At 31.3% G+C, this 22,265-nt stretch overlaps 1 protein-coding gene across 1 annotated transcript in view; it reads right to left on the minus strand.

Annotated features, from left to right (window-relative positions):
- Positions 1 to 5,912: 5,912 nt before the first annotated feature.
- GABRG1 (gamma-aminobutyric acid type A receptor subunit gamma1) overlaps positions 5,913 to 22,265 on the minus strand; it is a 17,198-nt gene continuing 845 nt past the window's right edge. Inside the window, exons 2-5 of the mRNA XM_049789827.1 lie at positions 21,233 to 21,370; positions 20,964 to 21,116; positions 15,120 to 15,331; positions 5,913 to 6,536 (exon numbers count right to left, since the gene is read on the minus strand). Of these exons, the coding sequence (XP_049645784.1) occupies positions 6,270 to 6,536; positions 15,120 to 15,331; positions 20,964 to 21,116; positions 21,233 to 21,370 (770 nt within the window). The 3' untranslated portion in view covers positions 5,913 to 6,269. The remainder of the gene's footprint in view (positions 6,537 to 15,119; positions 15,332 to 20,963; positions 21,117 to 21,232; positions 21,371 to 22,265) is intronic.

Here is a 22,265-nt window from a genome sequence, read left to right on the forward strand (position 1 = left end):
TTTGCCTTTTAGAGTCAATATCTCCACACAATTTTGAAAAATGTTAAAAGCAGAATTGTGTATTGATATAATTTGAATTTTAATGTAAAATAATTGTATGCCCTTTCAATAGAGGAAATATTAAAATTACTTAACATTTGCATTTACTTTTTTCCCTTTAGTTAAAACATCCTTAGCTAGTGTAGCAGAAATTTATATAAATAAATTTTTTATCTCCTTCAACTGTGTAATAATTATGAAGTTTGCATTTTAGTACTAAACCACTTTAAAAAATTTTAGTTTGAAAAAAATATTGCTTTAATTAATGTCTTTGAGAAACAAAAATTTTATAGTGTAAAGAAAGTGATTTTATCACTTCATTTAGAAATATACCAATATCTTTGACTTTTAAATATTATATATGAATATATACATATATGTGTAAATATGAAATATATGAATATATACATATATATTATATATGAAATTACATTTTAAATAATATGAAACTTTTTAAAATAGTAGAGTTATCCCAAAAAATGAGGCGACAGTTGTGTTTAGTCTACTTCCAGAGTATACAAATTTATTTTATGTAGTTAAACAATATGTTATTTCTAATGCACTTACTTAAATGTCATAAAACATAGAAGCAACCAAAGATAACAGGCAATTTTATGAGTGTAGCTATGCTACAAGAATCAATGCAGTAACGAGTTTGCTAATACTGTTTTTAAAAGTTACTGAGATTTATTATACTTGCTTAAATGGCAGGAATACATTTTTAAAATACATTTTACTTATTTAATATGTTTCAGTTCGAAACAAGTCTACTTTGAATAAACAAAATAGCTCAGATTAGATTCTTAGCAAATAAATGTGTTTTAAACAAAATTGAGTAGGATGGTGTTTAAGTTGAGGTTATATTTTTTTAATGAAAGAAATCTGGTGTTGAAATATGAGCAATTACCTGCCAATGGTTTCATTAAACTGTTTTTCAGCTAAAGGCACTTAATTTTTGTTCATTTTAATATTTAGTTTATTTAAATCTAAGTGTGTTTTGATCTAGGAAAGATAAATTCAGTATGCAGGGCCTTAGTTTCCACATACATTAAATAGCGCTTTTTGCTTTATACGTTACTTTACTTCTATATAATGCTTTGATGATTTCAAACATAACATAAATATCCAAGAAATTTTGCTCACAGCCCACTATTCTTAGCTTTTTATAAAATATACCACTGAAACAAAAGAAAAAGTCATAAACTTTTAAAAATATATTGTATCATTTTAGCGAAGAAGGATAACAAAGAAGATGATGGAGAAGAGAATTTTTTTATTTTGTTTGTCATTGTTTTCCTTAAGTTGCTTCAAATAAACCAAATCTTTTATTTTATAATAATAAATACAGAATTACTAAAATATTTATATTTATTTTAGTTCTATGTGTGTATATATTCATACATTCCTTTCATTAACTCACTTGGATAAAGTATCTGGCAATTTTATTAGGATAAGCCATAATTTCACAGGATAGCCCAAGCAGATATGTATATTTACTGTGGTGTGCGCATAAATTATGATTACTTAATATTATATATACTTAATTTTCATAACTCTATAAACTAGAATAATAAAACTTTGGCTAATTTGAAAAGTGAAATTAAACAGAAATAAATTTCTATGTAGAAGTTAAATTACCTTATCTAAAAGAACAGATCAATATATCAGCATAAAGCAATTAAAAGGATATATAGCATATGTATATGTAAAGTATAAAACTTTGAGGCACACTCTTATAATGATGAGGCAGAAGCAAGAATCATCACAATCACAACCTTAAAACTTTATTATATAAAGTGACTGACTACACACACAAGGAATGCAAAAGATTTTACACTGATTCATCAAATTCCAACTATTTTTGTGTAAGTCAACCAAGTTCTAGTAGTCCACTGATTAGCCCTTTCCCTTTAACTGTATTAGTTATCACAAACACATATTAACAACTATTCACATTTCAGAGGATCTGGACATATTTCTCTGTATAAAACTAACAGTCAAACAATTTGAAAATTGATAATAAGCAATCAACTTTCTGCTTATGATTTTCCTCTTACACTATATATTTCCTCTGGAAACAATTGGATGAAAAAGCCCTTTTAGCACAGAACATATTTTAAAAAATAATAATCTAAACAGATCTGTCTTTTGATTTTTAAAATTTTAGGATATATATGTTTTCATCCCTAAAATAAAAATACATGTATTATTAGATAAAATAAGCATTAATTAAAACTTTAAAATTACATTAAACAGGATTATAATACATTTAGAATTCCCTTCATGTATTTTAAAGACTTAGATATGTATACTACTCCATATATGGCGTTTTCTCAATATGTTATGGCACTCAGTAAGCCACAGCCACATTCCCCCCTAATTTAGACTATATTTACCTTTTTCTATTGAACTATAGCAAAGTACAGACTTTAAATGATTCCCCTTTCTTGTATTCTAGTGTCTGTCAAACATTACACAGCTATGATATACCTCTAGTATCTGCAGTATCTTTGTATACTCTTAACAAATTTAAAATATTGTCTAACCTCTTAAAATTTATATTCCCTATATTTGAACATATGGCTTGACCTATATTTCAAGTATAGGATTCTTTACTTTCAGATAAAATGAAGTAGGTATTTGCTCTTATGTTTTTTGTTTCCTTGTGTAAGCTGTGTATTGATCTATAAAGTGTTATCTCCGATAATATCACTGTCATATTGAATTTGCAAGCTACCATCTCTAATCTTCCAAGAACCTTTCCACATTTATCCTTCTTTCTTTGAGTTGTGTAACTAATCCTCTGGTTAGAGTAAATGATCCTATGAAGTCATCTTTATATATTTCTATTAGTATTCATATCAGTACTTTAAACATGGACATTGCTGCATAAATACTTGAAAACATCATGCCATTTCAAAAATGTACACAAAGAAAAAGTAGACCTGACTTTTTACATACTTCAACAGTATAGTCAATTGTCTTTAGAAATTTTATTTGGAATGTCTTTGATAAAGACTCAGTGATGGTGCCTAGAACTTCAGTGATTTGTCAAAGACACCATAGCAATAAATATGAACAATGGAAATATAACACACAGTTCTGACTTCTCTTTGATAGCATGAGATTGAGAAATTATATACAGCCGATGAAGCACAGAAAAAAATTACTTCAAAATTTTTCTAAACTATTATAGCAAGAGTGTGAAATTGTTTTAATGTATCTTAAAACAGGAAATTATAAAAGATCTAAATAGGTACTGTTAAAAATGTAATGCTTTTATATTCATACTAATTTTGTGTTTATTTATTCATTGGTTAATGAACAAGAAAGGAGCTCTCAATTTATTTCTAGTTCGTTATCAAAAGTATATTTTATTAATTCCTGTCATAATTTAGGAACATAGAAATGAAGAGAAAAGCTAGGGGATTACAGGTTTAATACATTTATTGTATTGAAACTTAGAGATTTTCATTTCAAAGTCTTACTGATACTTGTCTCTAACTTAAAAAGTATTCTAGGAATCGTCAAAATTCTACTTACATTAAAATATTATACCTAGTTAGATTTACTATGACAATGATTTTCCTTGATGAATACTTGACTACTCTTATTTTTTAAAATTTAGAAACAATACAGATTTTAGGAATTAATTTCAAGTTAGTTTAATTCATGCAATTAAAGAATAAAATTATGCGACTCATTTCTTATTCTCATTTCTCATTCTTAGAATGTTTTGAAGGGGGTTGGGCTACACCCGGTGATGCTCAGTGGCTACTCCTGACTATTCGCGCAGAAATTGCTCCTGGCTTTGGGGGTTCATATGAGATGCTGGGGATAGAACCCAGGTCTGTCTTGGGTCAGCCACGTGCAAGGTAAAAGCCTTATAGCTACGCTATTGCTCCAGCCCTATCATTCTCAGAACTTTTGGATCTTGGTTACATATTTAGAACATTGGTCTGTAATTATAAATTAGCATGTTTCCAAATGATTCCAATCCTTTATATCAATATTTTTGTGAATATTAAAATAATTAAAACATACAAGAAGTATATTACAATGACAACACGAAGACATAATTGAAAAAAGGAGAAATCTTAAAACATATTCCTCAAGATGTTAAACTACTCCTTGAAATTAAAGAGGGAGAGATATTTTTACTTTTTGAAGAAAACCTTTATTTTAAAACAACAAACAGAACTTCACATTTTTATTTTCATGTTTAATAAGATTTGATTATACTTTTTCAAATTTATGTAATTAAATAATAATCTTTAAAATACACTGACTTTGGTGCTTTGAGATATGAGTTTATACAATAATTTTCCATATAAAATATCACTGACTTTAAAAACAAAGTATTTTCCTTGGGATGGTATAAACAATGAGTGAATATAGAAAAACATCACTCTTATTTTTATGAATTTTTGTTTCACTTGTAATTTTTGTCAACTTGAAAATGTTGTTAGTAAAATATTAATGAGAAAATAATTTATATTAAGCACATTAAAGTATTTTAAAGTATAGTCATGCTCAGATTGACTTGAATGAAAAACATCTATATAACAATGAGCAGACTATGTCATGGAACACCAAAATACTTTTTGTACATTTTCTTAAAATGACTTATTTTTCACAGATAATTCATTTTCATTTACTCTTAAACACACTGTTCATCTTGGTAGTTTTAATCACTACTCAATGTTATGTTAATTTATGAATTATTTATAAATGAATATGTACATGGCCAAATATAATTTGACTCACTTTTAAAAAAGATACCAGTTTTTTTTTTGTAAATTTGAGCATTTTCATTAATCCATATCTATTTTTTAGTGGTTTATAGGCAAAGTAATAATTTTAGTTTGTTATTAGGGAATGCACAGTAAAATGCCTTTAGACTTAAATAATTATATATATATATATATATATATATATATATATATATATATATATATATATATATATATATATATATACACCCCCAGAATTCTACTCATGTTCTCACCCACTAGGTGGAAGAATTTTAATACTAAAAATTAAAGTCTTAAATGAACTTTAGTAAATTACTCCATATACAATGAGATAAATCATACTCCAAAAAACACACTTTATCCTGTTAAATGCTCTTGGATATGGAATCAATTATTAAGAACACTCATTAAATTCACTGTGATAATTTTTCAGAAAATTGGGAGATTATCAATTAACATGAAATTCTTATAACATTTAATATTTCAAATTAGAGAGCACCCAAATCAGTTTAGTATTAGATGTGCCTCTAAAAAATCACCCATCAACACATCTTTGAAATTATGTTTTTGAAAATGTTTATTCCAAACAAAATGTTAATTGTTCATAGTTAAATTATATTTTCAATATGAATTTAAGTTCACTTTTTAAAATAATAATTATATAACCATACTTGAAAATGAACATAAGAAGTCTTTGATGCTGTTGTTAAGTTAGGATAAATAACACTTTGGTAGAGCATAAAGAAAATATTATTTTGCTCTGCATTTAATTTCGGTATGATAGAGTGAAGCATTTAAATGATCACACACACTCTATGGGTTATACAGAGCTTTATTTCAGCTAGAGTTTAAAAGAAATAATATAATCATATTATATTATAGATAGTTCATCTGAGTTTATAAGTCACCAAAAAACTAAGTGCAATTGAAGTTTTGTTCATTTTAAGTGAGGGGTAGAAAAAAAGTAAAATCTCATCATTTATTCTTTGAAAAATAATTTTAAAATTAGTTTCTTTAGTGAAGTAAAAAACCTTGGAAATAAACCCAAGGCAATCATGGCTTTATGCTTTATATCCACCTATTTTTTTCAAGTAAAAAGAAAAAATTCATTTTAACATTTCCAGGCAAAATTACTAGACAAATAATAGACTACTGTGATAAATGAGATTATAATTAAATAAAATATATATTAAAGTATATTCAACAGAATTATAAATTAACTCTCTTGGAAATTAGGGAAGTGAAGAGAAGTAAAATAGATGAGAGTGTACGGAATCTGTTTTATGTAAATTTAAGTAAATCAGTCCAAATTCTGCTACTTTCTTTACCTAGGAAAACCTTAAAATAGTACAGTGTTATTCACGTTTTACCCACCAGTTTTAATGCATTTTAAATTTAATCTTCATATCACTGAAGTTTAGTTGGTTACACTAAATTTAATCGGAATTTTTATAGCTTTTGCCAAACAAGTAGAAATTATAGATAAAGATAGCCAACCCAATAAACCAAATTAAACAGGGCAAAGGCTGTTGGGAAAAATATTCTTGAATAGGAATCAACTTTGGCAATGCGAATGTGGAGCCTTCCTTCCCTCCAAGACCCTGTTCTACAGTCCTCAAAGCAACAGAAGAAGCTGGCGCAATCTTTGCCCTCCAAACACTGGTATCCGTACTCATCTTCTTGTGGCATAGAAATGCTATTCATTGGAATCAGAGTGGATCCAGGATGGAGTCCTGGGGTCACCTGAGTGAAATAAAGTATTTCTTGAGAAAAAATTATGAAGATTTAGACCTTCAAACTCTAGCAATTCAAAATTTATTTATAAAATTTAATTTAATTTTTAATTTAATAAAAAAAAGAAGAGAGAGATTTAGGCCGACTTTGTGGTGTTCAAGGCTTACTCCTAATTCTGGGTTCTGGAATCCCCTGGCAGTGTTTGAGCAACCATATGATACAGGAGAACAAATTCAGATGTATGTGCAAGGCAAGAAGCTTGACTCTGGACTATATCTCTCTGCACTGTATCTCACTATATGTAACTATATCACATTCTAATAGTTACATATTAATTTACTTAGTTATAAAAATTGGCATTTTGATACATATAAAAAACTACTCATATTGAAAAACATAACAATTAAATTTATTGTATAATATTATATCTTTGGAAAATGCATGAGAACAAAGAACAAAGGCCTTACATGTGGCCAGAGACATGGCTAAGGTGCCTGCCTGCCTTGCACTGATCGACTTCATCTCAATTCTACCAGGAGTGATCCCTTTGCAGAGCCAACCAGAAATAAGGTTTCATTCAGGGGTTACTACTGGTTATGCATTCAGAAATTGCTCCTGACTTGGGGGACCATCTGGGACACTGGAGGATCAAACCTCAATCTGTCCTAAGTTAGCCGCATGCAAGGCAAATTCCTTATCACTTTTGCCACCGCTCCAGCCCCGAAAAGGACATTTCTATCATGCAGAATATATTTGAGAAGTTTTGAATGAAGTGTTTACAGTAGTAGATAACCAAAATAAGGTTTTAAATTTGGGAAAGGGAATTTGTAAAAATTAAAACAGGTTTGGAAATAGTTGGCATTCAAAACTCCACTCATTTTACTAATTGAAATAATTTGTATAACTGAAATTATGTTAACAGCTAATTTTTTCAATGAATATAAGAAACAGATTCATAACTTTGGAAAAATGAGCAATGCTCCTATTTCTCAGCTATTATTACAACTGGATATCCAAGATGCATATAAATTTACTTTTGTTGACATCTTGTTTGTATATGAATTAAGTTACTATTAAAAGTATAAAATATGGGGCCGGGCGGGGCGCTAGAGGTAAGGTGCCTGCCTTGCCTGCGCTAGCCTAGGATGGACCGAGGTTCGATCCCCCGGCGTCCCATATGTTCCCCCAAGCCAGGAGCGACTTCTGAGCGCATAGCTAGGAGTAACCCCTGAGCGTCACCGGGTGTGGCCCAAAAACCAAAAAAAGAAAAAAAAAGTATAAAATATAAAGCAAAGTCAACATTCACCATATATTATTGAAAATAATTGTGGATCAGTTATTGAACATTCAAATCCACCCAGTGAATTAGATTGATCTTGAAAAGAAATTGCAAATACTCATTTGGTTCTGTGTCTTTTACTGTACAAAATCGCAATAAGAGAAAATATAAGATTTATATAAAAATAGATGACATACATAAACCACAAAGTGTAATAACTGAAACATAACAAGTTGTCTCTTGTAATATATTTTTGCTATTGTCATTTTCTTCTCTTGACTCCAGATGATGCCAAAAAAAATAGTTATAAAACAAGTAATAAAATAAGGTTCACAAAAAATAAAAATAAAAAATCCTGGGCATGTAAAAATAAAAAAATATTAATGAATTCTTCATTAAGATGATAATTAAAATATGAATGAAGTTAAATGAATAATATGGTTTTTGCGACTTTTAATCCATCAGATTTTCTTGCATAGATGATGACTTGTAGTATGTAAATCTTAAAACTACTATAAGAATGGTTTTATTATCTAAATATTAAACAATGCTAGTACTTTAAATTGTCTTAACATTTTATATTTGATTATTAATTCTTAATACAAATTTTTAAAAGTTTTTGATTTGTTTTTGTTTTAAGTTCATACTCAGCACTGTTAAGAGCTTACTCCCAGGTCTGTGCTCAGTGATAACTTCCGGAAGGATATGGAGGACAATATGAAATGCCAAGAGTTGAATTTGAGTCAGCTAAATACACAGCAAATGCCCACCTTGCTGTACTATCTCTTTCGGCTCTGCTTTTAAGTTTTTATCTTAATTTTTGTGATAAATAAAACTCAGAGCCATGAAAACAGCATGGCATGGAAAATAGTTTTAAAATATCCAAGATTTAAGTAAAATCTTAAAATTTAAATTTATATCCAAACTCATTTATTTCTTTAAAGAAGCATAGATAAAGTAAGATTTTAAAATTCAGTAGAAATTCAAAATAATCAAATTAAGTAGTAGTTAAAAAATAAGTGAATCACACAGGTCAAAGTATTTATTTTAGGAAAAAATATGCACCCAGAAGATAAGAAGCAATGCTCTAAATAAAAAATATATTCAGAACTTCACTTGCTTAGAGGTATCATAACATGTGCGAGTATATTATTAATAAATGGATCTTTGTGTGTGTGTGTGTGTGTGTGTGTGTGTGTGTGTGTGTGTGTGTGTGTGTGTGTGTGTGTGTGTGGTTTTTGGGTCACATCTGGCAGCGCTCAGGGGTTATTCCTGGCTCCAGGCTCTGAAATTGCTCCTGGCAGGCACAGGGGACCATATGGGACAAGGGGATTCGAACCGATGACCTCCTGCATGAAAGGCAAATGCCTTACCTCCATGCTATCTCTCTGGCCCCTAATGACTGATCTTTTGAAGTTGACATTTGGCATACTTGACTAGCACCTAAATTTTAGTGCAGTAGTAAAATTATGTACAAAAATAAGCTAAATTGGTATTCATTTCCTTGTCACTTAATACCTAAAAAGCATATGTTCAAATGCTAATCTGAGTGAAAAGTGATTAAAATATAATTTGTAAGTTTGAACTTTCAAGGGTATATAGCATGAAACAAATTCCATTTTTCAGTGAGCACTGCCATAAATTATGTGCACATTGGGAGACAGAAAATGTGTTTGAGAGAGATGACTAAATAGTAAAATGTTAAAAAATAGAGAAAAATCTGTAAAAATGTTTTCTTTAAAAAAAACAAACCAATCTCTGATGTCAATATCATAGAGAGATTTCATTGCACTGGCATTTTAAATTGATGAGTTTCCAGTTTCCTGCTTCCTTTCTCAAACACTACAAATCATAAACCAAAAGAAGTTTAAAATGATAAATGTGAATTTAAGTAGACTTAATGTGTTTTGATAAAATATCCGAAGAAGTAACACAACATCAGTAAAATAACATACATTCAACACAAATCTGTCACCTGGAAACCAATAAAAGATTAATTAGAAGAATATATATTACAAACAATATTTATGAAAAAGCAAACATAATTATTTTATAATTTATCAAGTAAAGGTTTTTGTTTCCCAAAATAACAAGCTTTATAAAAAATGTCCAGTTCAAATGGCCAAAAAAAAAAACCAATATATTTTAATATAAATTTATTTCTTCACATCATTATTATTATTGTGATTTTGTGCTACATTACTGCTCTTAGGGCTTACTTTGAACTCTATTCTAAGAAATCACTCTTGAAGGTGCTCAAAATACCATTTGTACCAGGGATTAAAATAGGCCCAGACATATGCAAGTTATATACAAGACAATACCCTACTCTCAATACTGTCTCTAGGTCAGTTTTCTTTTATTTTTAAGTATGCCATTTTGAAAGAATACTTTTATTTCTCTTTAACAGGTTACAAAAAATCGAGCTGAATTTAACATTTTGATAGGTTGATGCCACTGCATTCCAGATGCATATTAGTATATAAATAAATAATGCAATTATAAATAGTATATGCACATATATTTAAGCAGAAACTACTCAGCTACAAAATATTTAGTAAACAAAACAGAATTTATGTACAATTAATTTACATGTTTAATACTTTCACAAATAATTACATGTTTAATGTTAAACCACTTTCACATCCCATGTAACTGAAACAATTATTTGTAATATTACTAAGAAGTGTAGTAAATATTATGAGGTAATATTATTAATTAGTAAGTAACAAACACTGACTACTATCAGTATTATTGATAATCAGTATTATTGATTATTGATCATTTAAAATGTGACCTGCAAAAATGCATAGGTGATCTTTATAGGTGATATTTTTTTTTGGTTCTTGGGGTACACCCAGTGACACTCAGGGCTTACTCCTGGCTATGTGCTCAGAAATCGCTCCTGGCTTGCAGGACCAAATGGTATGCTGGGGAAATCGAACTACAGTCTGTCATAGGCTAGTGCAGGCAAGGCAGATGCCTTACCCCTTGTGCCACCGCTCCGACCCCAGGTGATCTTAATAGTAGAAACTTTCCATAATTTCTCCATACATTACTTTCCTAAACTTTACTTGAATTATTTTATTTTTCCAAATTCATATTTTATATATCAGTAATAACAATTAGAAACTGCTCTGATAAAAGATATCTTTATGATTTGAATCTTAAAATACTTCAGTTACAATACTTCTAGTTAATGATAGCTATGACACTGAAAATATTATGAATTCTATGAATATACTATATTTTCTGTTTTCTAAGTGCTTTTTGAATAGTTTCTATATTGTTTTACTTAATTTAAATAAACTAAGTTATATAGTCCTTAGATTGTCTTGACTGGGGCAGAGAAAAGACTTGTCTCTCATAAAAATCCTAAATAGAATAGTTGAGAAACTAACAAACAGCAATCAATTATTCATGATTAGGAGTTATCTGACTAACAAGACCATATGGCTGAACACTGAACCAAGCAGGAAATCAGATTTGATACATGACTCTGGTTTTTCATGCAAAGTATTGTTTTGATTGAATGAAATAAAGATAAATACAAAAGCACTTGTGAAAGACAAATACATATACCTTTTATTTCCTGGAAGTCCTGTACACATCGATTTACCTTTTACTATTAAATTTTTCTTTTTGAAGTATATATTTTTCACTTTTCTATTTATTTTTAAGCTTTAGTATTTTGTTTCATTAGTTTGATGCCAAATTTTTAATAATTAGCCTAAATTTTTTTTCACTCTTACATAACCATTACACAATGGTTCTTAGTGAATATTTGCTAAGTGAATTATAAAGAGAGCACAACAGATTTAACAATTGTACTTTAATATATCAGCTTTCCTAAATGTGACATTTGATAATGTTGTTCAAAGTACAAGTTTGAGGGGCCGGAGAGATAGCATGGAGTTAAGGCCTTTGCCTTTCATGCAGAAGGTCATTGGTTCAAATCCCACATCCCATATGGTCCCCAGAGCCTGCCAGGAGCAATTTCTGAGCATGGAGCCAGGAGTAACCCCTGAGTGCTGCCAAGCGTGACCCAAAAACAAAACAAAAAAAATGTACAAGATTGAGGCTCAACCAGTAATCTGAAATCCTAGATTTCACTCACTGGTTGCATACTTTGATATAATATAATAGTAGTGTGTATTTTAATTATTCTTATAAAAATTAGAGAAATTATATAATTTTTTTAATTATCTGGGGCTGGGGGGGGTGGGCCGAGATGGGAGATGAGGGCATTGGTGGTAGGAAGGTTGTACTGGTGAAGAGGACTATTCTTTTTTATAACTGAAACCCAACTACAAACATGTTTGTAATAATGATGCTTAAATAAATATATTATTTAGAGCTTAAAATTATTAAATTTTACCTCAAATTTAGCAAGTGAATTAATATTGGCATTGTTGTGATCTGATAGGTTGCCATTCTATGAGTGAGCAAAATAATATTAAGTGGAGGAAATCATAGGCTAATTTCTAAATACGAACTTAAATTGGCATTCCCAGAAATATACTGTTTTCTTAGACTACAAGTGAATACAAAACACACAAATACAAAACACACAAAGTTTTTTCTAAAACTAAAATTAAAATATTGACAACTTCTTTGTAGAAAATTATTATTAATGCGTAGGGAGAAAAACACTTGGGATCCAGAACAAAGTTCATGCAAGCATTAAGGCATCTGCCTTGCTTGCGCTAGCCAAGAATCGACCACAGTTCAATCCCCCAGAGTCCCACATGGTCTCCCAAGCCAGGAGTGATTTCTGACTGCATGGCCAGGAGTAACCCTGAGCGTCACTGGGTGTGGCCCCCAGTAAAGAAAACAAAACAAACAAAGCAAAACAGACTTACAAAGTTCAGACAAATTAAAACTCTAGAAAGCTTATATAGATACACTATGTTAAGCTAATAAGCTTGTCACCCATCATAGTTGTTTCATATCGTTCTTGTTTATTTTGAAAATATCTACTTTGAAAATATTTACTAGAATCAATCTATAATAAAGAATCATTTTTATCAATGTTAGGGAATCAACTATATTCTTCTGAGTTCTATGATAAAAGGGAATACAAACGTTAAAGGGTTTAGATCAGGTATTAAATAAAATAGCTGAATTTGTGTCTAACATTCTTCATTTCTAATGCTGTTATTTACAACTACTACTATTTTAACAGCTATAGGCTAGTATGTAGAAGTAACAAAATTAATTATTTAATATGATATGACTGGGAAAATAAATTAAAGAGTACAAAATATATAAAATGACTGATGGTTGTTGCTTTCAAACTTAGTTGTATACAAAACAGATGACATTTTTTAAATAATTATGTTTCATTTTATTTCTGTTAAAATAATTTATCATCTTAGTATTTATTTATAATTTTGTTGGACGAGCCACAGTTGATAGCACTTAGGATGTCACTCCTGTCTGTGTTGAGTGGCTATAGCTGGAAAATTATTTTTGGTACCAGGTATAAAACCAGTTTTGACAGCATGCAAGGTAAGTGTCTTAACCTCTACTACCTCTCTACTACCTTCTCCAGCCCTTAAAAATTTAACATTTGAGATACTATTTATTTACAAGACTGTATATACCCATATGTTTTAATAAAAATAAAGCATTTAAGTGTACAATTTAGATAATTATAAAATTTTACCTCACCTCCACCCGCCACCAAAGTATAAAAATCCATCTTATGTCCTCTGAGCCCTCTCAGTTCACTACCTCACCTCTTTTATAATCCTAATTCTATAACCAGAATTCTAAGAATGTTTATTTTTAAAACCTCAGGTTCTACTACTTTGCTATTAAGTGTAAAGTAATTTTATGGGCTAACCATTTTTAAAACTCTAAATCCTAATGCAAAAACTAAATCAAATAGATCTCTTAACACTTTTTGGTAGGGAGGGGGGACACCCAGCTGTGCTCAGGGGCTACTCCTGGCTCTGTGCTCAGAAATTACTCCTGGCAGACTCAGGGGACCATATGGGTTGCTGGGAATAGAAGTAGGGTAGGCCACATTCAAAACAAATGCCCTATCTGCTGTGCAACCAATCTATCCCCAATTATTATCATTATTATTAATATTACTAAAGTATTTATTTGATAAATAATTCATTTATTTATTATTTATTTATTTAAGTACCATGGATATAAATATGTTCATAATTAGGTTTCAGTCATAAAATATACACCCAATTTCACCAGTGCAACTTTCTAGCCACCAATGTCCCCCATTTTCCTCCTGCCCCACCCCCTGTTGTCAACACAGGCATTCTATTTCTTTCTCTCTCTCTCATTGTCATGGTAGCTGTTAGTGTAGTTATTTTTCCTAATGTTGCTCACTGCTCATTGTGATAAGCTTCATATCATCGGCTGGTATTTCTGGCCCTCATCTCTATTGTCTCTTGGTATTATTACCATACTGCCAATTATTATTTTTTAATATAAAGTTTGCCCTATTCGTTGGGTCCCGTTTACACCTTTGTTGATTGTATGTGTATCCACAAAGAGCTCCCAGAATGAGAAATTTATTCCCATTCTCTTGTCCCCTTTTTGGGGGGAGATCTTGGTAATATTTATGCGCACAAATAATCCACACAGCCAGGAAGGTTAAGGGTTAAAAGGTTGGGAGAAGAGAGTCCTTTGTCAGCCTCCTGCTAGCTCCAAAACACACCTAGAGCCAGCCAGCCAACTCTGGCAAAAGACCCCCTAAAAACCTCGCTCCCAAATTATTTATTTGGCTCTCAACATCGCACCCACCTGGAAGGTCAAGGCGGGACAACAGGCAAAGAATAATCTTATGGAAATATTTTCATATACAACATAAAGGATCTTTATGTAGGATATGCCACTTGTAGAAAATTTGATAATACAGGAAAGAATTCCTCACAAGGGTAATCCAAGAAACGTTTCTAAAATCTAAGCAGGCATTCATGGTGAGCAGTGGTAGGTATTCCAGTTTCATCTTAATTATATTTACCTTCTGTGACAGCACATACTAATGTGAACAAGTCTACGTTTGATATTAAAGACGGTAACTATAGTATGGGACTAGAGTGATAGCACAGTGGAAAGGGCATTTGCCTTGCCTTATATGCAGCCAACCTGGGACCAACTCATGTTCAATGCCTGGCATCCCATATGGTTCCCTGAGCCTACCAGGAGTAATTTCTGAGCAAGGAGCCAGAAATAACCTCTGAGTGCCACCAGGTGTAACCCATAAACAAAAACAAAAACAAAATAAATTTAAAAAGCTAATAGCACGTTGCCATTTACCAAATAGAATACCATTAACATACCGAGGCCTTGGATTTTAGTTTCCTGTCTTTGAGCATATTTCCTTTTTTGTTGCTGGTAAAGTAATGCAAGGCGCCATATTCCATCAAGGCTGCAAAAACAAAAATGAAACAAACAGAAACAAAAAGATCCATCGCTGTCACATAAGAGACCTTGGGTAAGGACTTCCTAGCTATGGTACTCAGAGTTGTCATAGTCAGAACTGTAGTAATACCTGTGGAGAAAGAAAATGACAAATGAATGAAAAAATAGCATAACAGACCATTTTAAGTTTTCAACTGGTTTGCAATATTGTGAATGGAAATAAACATCAGCAATAAAAGATAAAATTGCTAATTAATTATGAAAATAATTGCTATGATAATAGATTTGATGTGTTTTGAGTGAATCTTAATCACCCAAATTCTATGAATTGCCAATATTGGTCGACTCTTCACATACACCATCTGTATCTTTTTAATAGTAATTATTTAGTAGTAAATACCTGCCTGGAATGATAGCCCTTTTGTTTATTTTTTTGTTTATTTTTGCCACTATCTTGCAGAAACATGACATTCAAGAGACGGTAAATGCTTTGCTTCTTTTCCTCAAAAATTTCTTCAGGAACACAAAGCCTTAGCACCAGCAGCTATCATATTCCATAATTAGGGACCACAGAAGGTTGGATGAACACCTTACATGCAACTATGAGTTTGATACTCAGCACAACATATGGTTTCCTGAGCCCACCAGCAGTGATTTCTGAGTGCAATCAGGAATAACCCCTGAGCACACCCAGGTGTGCCTCCCCAAAACAACAAAGATGGTTGATATAATTAAAATCCCCCACATAGGGACTGGGGCAATAGCATAGCGGTAGGGTGTTTGCCTTGCACACCGATCCAGGTCAGAACTTGGTTCTATCCTGAACCCCAGGGTCCCATAAGGTCCCCCAAGCTAGGAGCGATTTCTGAGTGCATAGCCAGTAGTAACCCCTTAGCGTCAGCGGGTGGCCCAAAAACCAAACGAATAAACAAAACAACAAAACTTCCACATCATGGCAAAGGTTTAAAAAAACCTGAGTCACTCTACACTGCAACATATTCCCTTTAGACATTTAACTTGGGACATTTACATGAAAAGCAAATTATATTTTCATATGATTTATGCTACAGTGATTTAGATTTTCTGCTTCAGGGAGTTAAAATCATTTCAGACTAGAATGGCATTTCCTTACATAACAATTTTTTAAAGTTTATTTTTACTTTTAAAGTTTAAGGAAACAAATACAGGCAAATTTTCATTGTTTAATTAGACCTCAGGTTCCAAATCCAGAACACTGGTGGAGAAATGAGTGTCTGGAAGCAAATGTCGATGCAGGAAACACACACACACACACACACACACACACACACACACACAATACTAAAGAGGGAGAAATGGTTTCAGAAATTTTAACATAAAAGCCTTCAGGTCCTAAGAAGCAGGAAGGTCAGTGGGAAGTCCTGAAATGCAGGAAGAACATTGTCCTGCAACTCGAAGTATTTATTAGGAAGGAACAGATCACACCCAGAGGTGGGAGAACAAGTACTAAATAGGGAAGGACTCAGTAATACAATCACCAGATCACATCCTAGGGTGGAGAATGAATTCTGAGTAGGTTAGGACCAGTAACCTAATGGAGTTATTTTAAAACACTGAAAAAAATCTTTATTTCCTGGTATCCAACTAGCTTCTGTACTTTATTTTTTCCAAGTATGGCTAAATAAATGGGATTGTTTACTCTTAAAAATATTCTAAATTATTTTTAAGAGATTTTTTTGTTTGTTTGTTTTTGATCAAGCAATGTTTAGGGTTTATTTATCAAATGGAAGTGGTATTTTTAGTACGGTCAATGTCCAGTCACTTTTTCTCATGTTTACACTGAAGCATATCTTAAAAATCATCTCAATGTCCTTTTTAAAAAATATTTTTAATATTCTTATCTTTTCTTTCCAAAATTGCGAGTGCCACAATAATTAGCAGTCAAATGCATGTGGTTGTGGTGTGTATAGCCCTGTTAGGGAATATCAGTTAGGATACAAATTGTTGCTACACTAGACACAAAAGGCAGTACTGTAGTGAGCAGTGTGTGTGGAGGTGCTGAGATTAAACTCAGTCTCATATGTGCAAGGCATGGATTCTACTACAGAAGCAGGCACTTATCCATCTTTCCAAATGTTCATATTTTGACTTTCATAATTGCTAATTATTTAAATGTTAAATGACACAGATTGAAGTCACAGAGGCAAGTTTAACTATTAGAAGTGTAAGCCTGTGGAAGTTACTTTATTAATTTGATTCTCATCTGAAAAACATAGACATATTAATTATAAATTTTTACAAAAGTTAAATTTTACTTATTATTACTTAAGTTAAATACTTTAAATACTCAGTTTGGAGATCTCTTTTTTTTTTCTTTTTGGCCACACCCAGTGACACTCAGGGGTTACTCCTGCCTATATGCTCAGAAATTGCTCCTGGCTTGAGGGACCATATGGGACACTGGTGATCAAACCACAGTACATCCTAGGCTAGCACAGGCAAAGTAGATGCCTTACCACTTGCACCACCATTCTGGCCACCATCTAGAGATCCTTTTTCTAAAGCTAACATTTTAACTAGAGATCCTTTTTCTAAAGCTAACATTTTAAAACTATAACTTTCTCTGCAGTAATTATTTTGGCTATATCTCAAAAATTTACTAAATTATTATAAAATTCAGATAGAAAATTTTCCTGTTTTCCCTCTGCATCACAGTTGATGCAAAGACTATCACATTGACAATATGTCTTAATTTCTATTTACTTCTATTTTAGTCAGAAAATAGGTGAGAGAATCTAAATTTTCAAAATTTTATCAATTTTTGATTAATGTTCCATATGGACTTTAAAATATTTGAAGGTATTTGAAGTTAGGTAGAATGTCCTATAAATATGAATCTATTAAAAGAGTTAATAATTGCATTCATATTTTCTTTAACCTCTCTGACTTATTAAATAAATTATTCTATGAATAAGTCTATGAATGAATAAAAAATTTTTAAAATATCCACTTCTGGGGCCGAAGAGGTGGCACTAGAGATAAGGTGTCTGCCTTGCAAATGCCAGCATAGGACGGACTGTGGTTCTATCCCCCAGCATCCCATATGGTCCCCCCAAGCCAGGAGCAATTTCTGAGCGCATAGCCAGGAGTAACCCCTGAGAGTCAAACGGGTGTGGTCCAAAAACCAATATATATATATATATATATATATATATATATATATATATATATATATATATATATATATATCCACTTGTAGGTTTGTCTTCCCCATATTCATACCGTTTTTGTTTCACCGAAAACTCCTTAAGAGTACTTGCATGGGGTAAAGGTTAATTTCAATGTATACCTATATTTTCTCTTTTTTACCGTCTGTGTTTTCTTTGGATACTTTATTAAATGAAAACTTTTCCTGGGTCCTGTGGAGATAGTACAGGGGTTAAACTGAATGTCTTTCATGCTATCTACCTTGCTTTAACCACTGCCACTACATGACCCCTACTACTACTATTGACATCATTTAGCAGAGCTCAAAAGCTCCCTAATCACCACTGGAGGATGCTGAGAACTACCAAGTTCCCTGTGTGAGGTCCAGCACCATAGGCTGGCAGTAACACACCCTTAAACTGTACATTGAACTAGCAGACTAAAGACTGAGAATCATCAGGAGGCCTCAGGTCTTGCAAACTAACAACCTTTTCCATTATCCAATAAAGACACATTGTTGGAATTATTTCTGACTTACATAAATATGTTCTATCCTGAATGAAAATGGTCTTAAAGTTAATGTATGCTTTGATATCATTACCAACGATCATGTTAACTTTTACTTTTCTAAACCATTATTATATTTATATCTCATAAAGCAAAAAAAATCACTATAGATCTTCAGGAATTTTTTTTAATTTAACAGTTATCATCCTAGTTAGAAAGAGTAGGGTGTATTGACTGTTTAAATGTGATCTACAATAAAGAGAAAACACTCAAAATATTAAGAGAATTTATTGTTTCTTCATGTGACCTTCTACTCAAAAATACAGTGATTTCTTGTCAGAGTTCGATAAAAATCTCATATCCTTAAAATAACCTACTGACAGTCTTCATCTACTTACAGCCCACTTCTCCAATCTCAAAATCTACCATTACTCAGTTAGCTCTTGTCACAGCTATCTTCTTACAGTACATCAGTTTTGTGTGGAAAGGAAAATCTTCCCAATTAATCTGTGATTCACCCTGCCTGAACTCTATTAGATATCCACCAAATAGATCCCATTGTTCAATAATCTTCTGTTGCCTCTTCTAAAAAGTCTGTACTGATTCCATAAGACAAAGAACAAATAGAATGTTCTTCCACATTTTCTTCCACTCACAAGTAATATTATTTTTCTCATAATCTGTATTATCCAATAACATTTTATTACAATATTTTTATATTTGTGTATTATTTAGCTCCTATGAAATGCCACATGAGACTTTTCTAAGTTTCGTTCACTAAAACATTGCAGCATCTAGAACTTGGTATCTAGTGACCTTCAAATAAACATTTAATAAATATATGCTAAAATGCAATATTAATGGGTAAGTTCAAAGATTTTTTATTATAAACCATATAGTAGTAAGTAGATCTGAATATTCAATTAAATATGAAACAGAATTCTATTTTATGGCTATTTATGATTATATCTCATCTTAGACATAACATAATATTATAATTATAAAGTAGGGTACCAGAGATATAAATTATACAATTATAAATTAAATTGTAAAATCAGGGGATCAGAGAGTATAGGGGTTAGGGATTTTACCTTTTGCCTTGTCCACAGCTAAGATTGGTTTGATCCATGGCATTGCATAATGCTCTCCAAACAATGCCATGAATCATCCCTGAGACAGAAGCAGGTGTAAAGCCTTATAACAAAATATATATTGTATTTTATATATTGTATCATATGTAACAGATATATATTTTATATATAATATAATATATAGTTATATAATATGTAATAATATTTTATATATCAAATAAAAGATGTCTCTTTATCAATGTTATTATGCTACAACTATCAAAAATTAAAAGACTAATATAGATTATATAAGTCTCATCCCTTTTAATGATCCAGTTTTTGAAGACATTATTAGCATATTATAATTAGTAGTATTGTAAGAATAGTAAATTTTAAGGTCTTCTAAGCACACACGAGTTAGTAGAAGCTAGATATTACTAATTAGAAAAAATATGCTAACTCTCTGATGAAAATTGATTGAAATATTGATCAGAGATAGGTTGAAGGATTTTTTTATCAGTTAACTTCTACTGTGAGTTTAGGTACCTCTTAGACTTTATTAACCATCAAATCTTTAAGTATTCTGCAAAATCAATTTTTTTACAGTTCTATTTCCCATTAGTTTTTAGGTGTCTTTTTGTTTGTTTGCTTTTAGGCCACATCCAGTGATGTTCAGAGGTTACTCCTTGCTAAGTGCTCAGAAATCACTCCTGGTTTGGGGGACTATGTGGGACACCGGGGATTAAATTGAGGTCTATCCTGGGTCAGCTGCATGCAAGGCAAGCACCCTACCACTGCACTTTTGCTCCGGCCCCATAGTTCTCATTAGTTTTTACTTATTCATTTCAAAATCATATTGTACCAAATTATATGGGAATTTTTTCTTAATTGCTCCTTAAAGGAATATTTAAATATAATCCACTTTAAAGTTTTATGATGTTAAATTGTTTTGAAAAGTCCTCCTATGCTATAACATGACATTAGCCATTAATATCATACCAAGTGATGTTCTTGCAGGCACTGCATCTTTATTGATCCAAAATGATACCCATGAAAGAACAACTGTCAGAATACATGGAATATAAGTCTGAATGGTAAAATATCCCATTCGTCTGCTCAGGTCAAAAAATATTGTCATAATAACATAGTCTCCTGAAAGAAAATAGTTTTATGTTAGCTATATCTGAAATATAATACATACAAATTTATAATTTAAATGCATATTTAATTTGATGCTTTATCATTCACTAATTTACTTTTCTTCTTACCAGAGATTGTGTGAGAGATTTCAGTTGAGTTACGTAAACCTACAAATGCAAACTGATATAATCTCCAGTATTTAGGATCAGCTACTTCTACAGAAGGTCTTTTCCACCTATATTGAATTTCATTTTTAGGGTATCCATCTAGAAAAAAAATAATGCTTGAATGATCCAAAGCTATGCCAATAATTATGCTGACAAAACAAAAGAAACAAATAATCAAAAATATATTTGGTACTATAAGATATTTCAAATGTAGATAAAACTATGTAAATATATCTAGTCAATTTCAGAATAATTATATAATGATAATATATCTTTGATAGTTAATATATTTAATAATTTAATATATTTAAATCAAGATATAATAGCTAGTATGTAAGAAAATCCATGTGTTCCAATATAAAATTTCTAAGTTAAAAAATGATCAATAATTTGATTCATTCACAATTTTTTGGGGGGGCCACACCCGGCGATGCTCAGGGGTTACTCCTGGCTGTCTGTTCAGAAATAGCTCCTGGCAGGCACGGGGGACTATATGGGACACTGGGATTCGAACCAAACACCTTTGGTCCTGGATCGGCTGCTTGCAAGGCAAACACCACTGTGCTATCTCTCCGGGCCCACATTCACAATATTTTAATTTTTAAGCAATAAATTTTCAATGTTAGTTTCTGAAAATATACATGAGGTTGTTCTCTTGAATATTGGATACTTTAATAGCATAACATTTTCTGTATAATATTTATAATCGTAATTAATTTGTCTACAACAATCACAATTTGTCATATATTAATATATTAAATTTATTTATTCACCTTGATATTGCCAATAAAGTTTCACATTAACATGTCAAACATGTAACTGTGCATTACCTTAGCAATACATATATATATAAATTTTACCAAGGATAGGTACGACCCATTTAAGAGCTTGCTGTGTAGGACACATATAATTTCCATTTAGTTCAGACCTGTTTTTAAAGCAGTTTAATTTTTACTAGACAGAAAGTACACATGTACCCACATTTTAAATAAAT

Source organism: Suncus etruscus, chromosome 16, assembly GCF_024139225.1.
Source record: "Suncus etruscus isolate mSunEtr1 chromosome 16, mSunEtr1.pri.cur, whole genome shotgun sequence".
Taxonomy (NCBI): Eukaryota; Metazoa; Chordata; class Mammalia; order Eulipotyphla; family Soricidae; genus Suncus; species Suncus etruscus.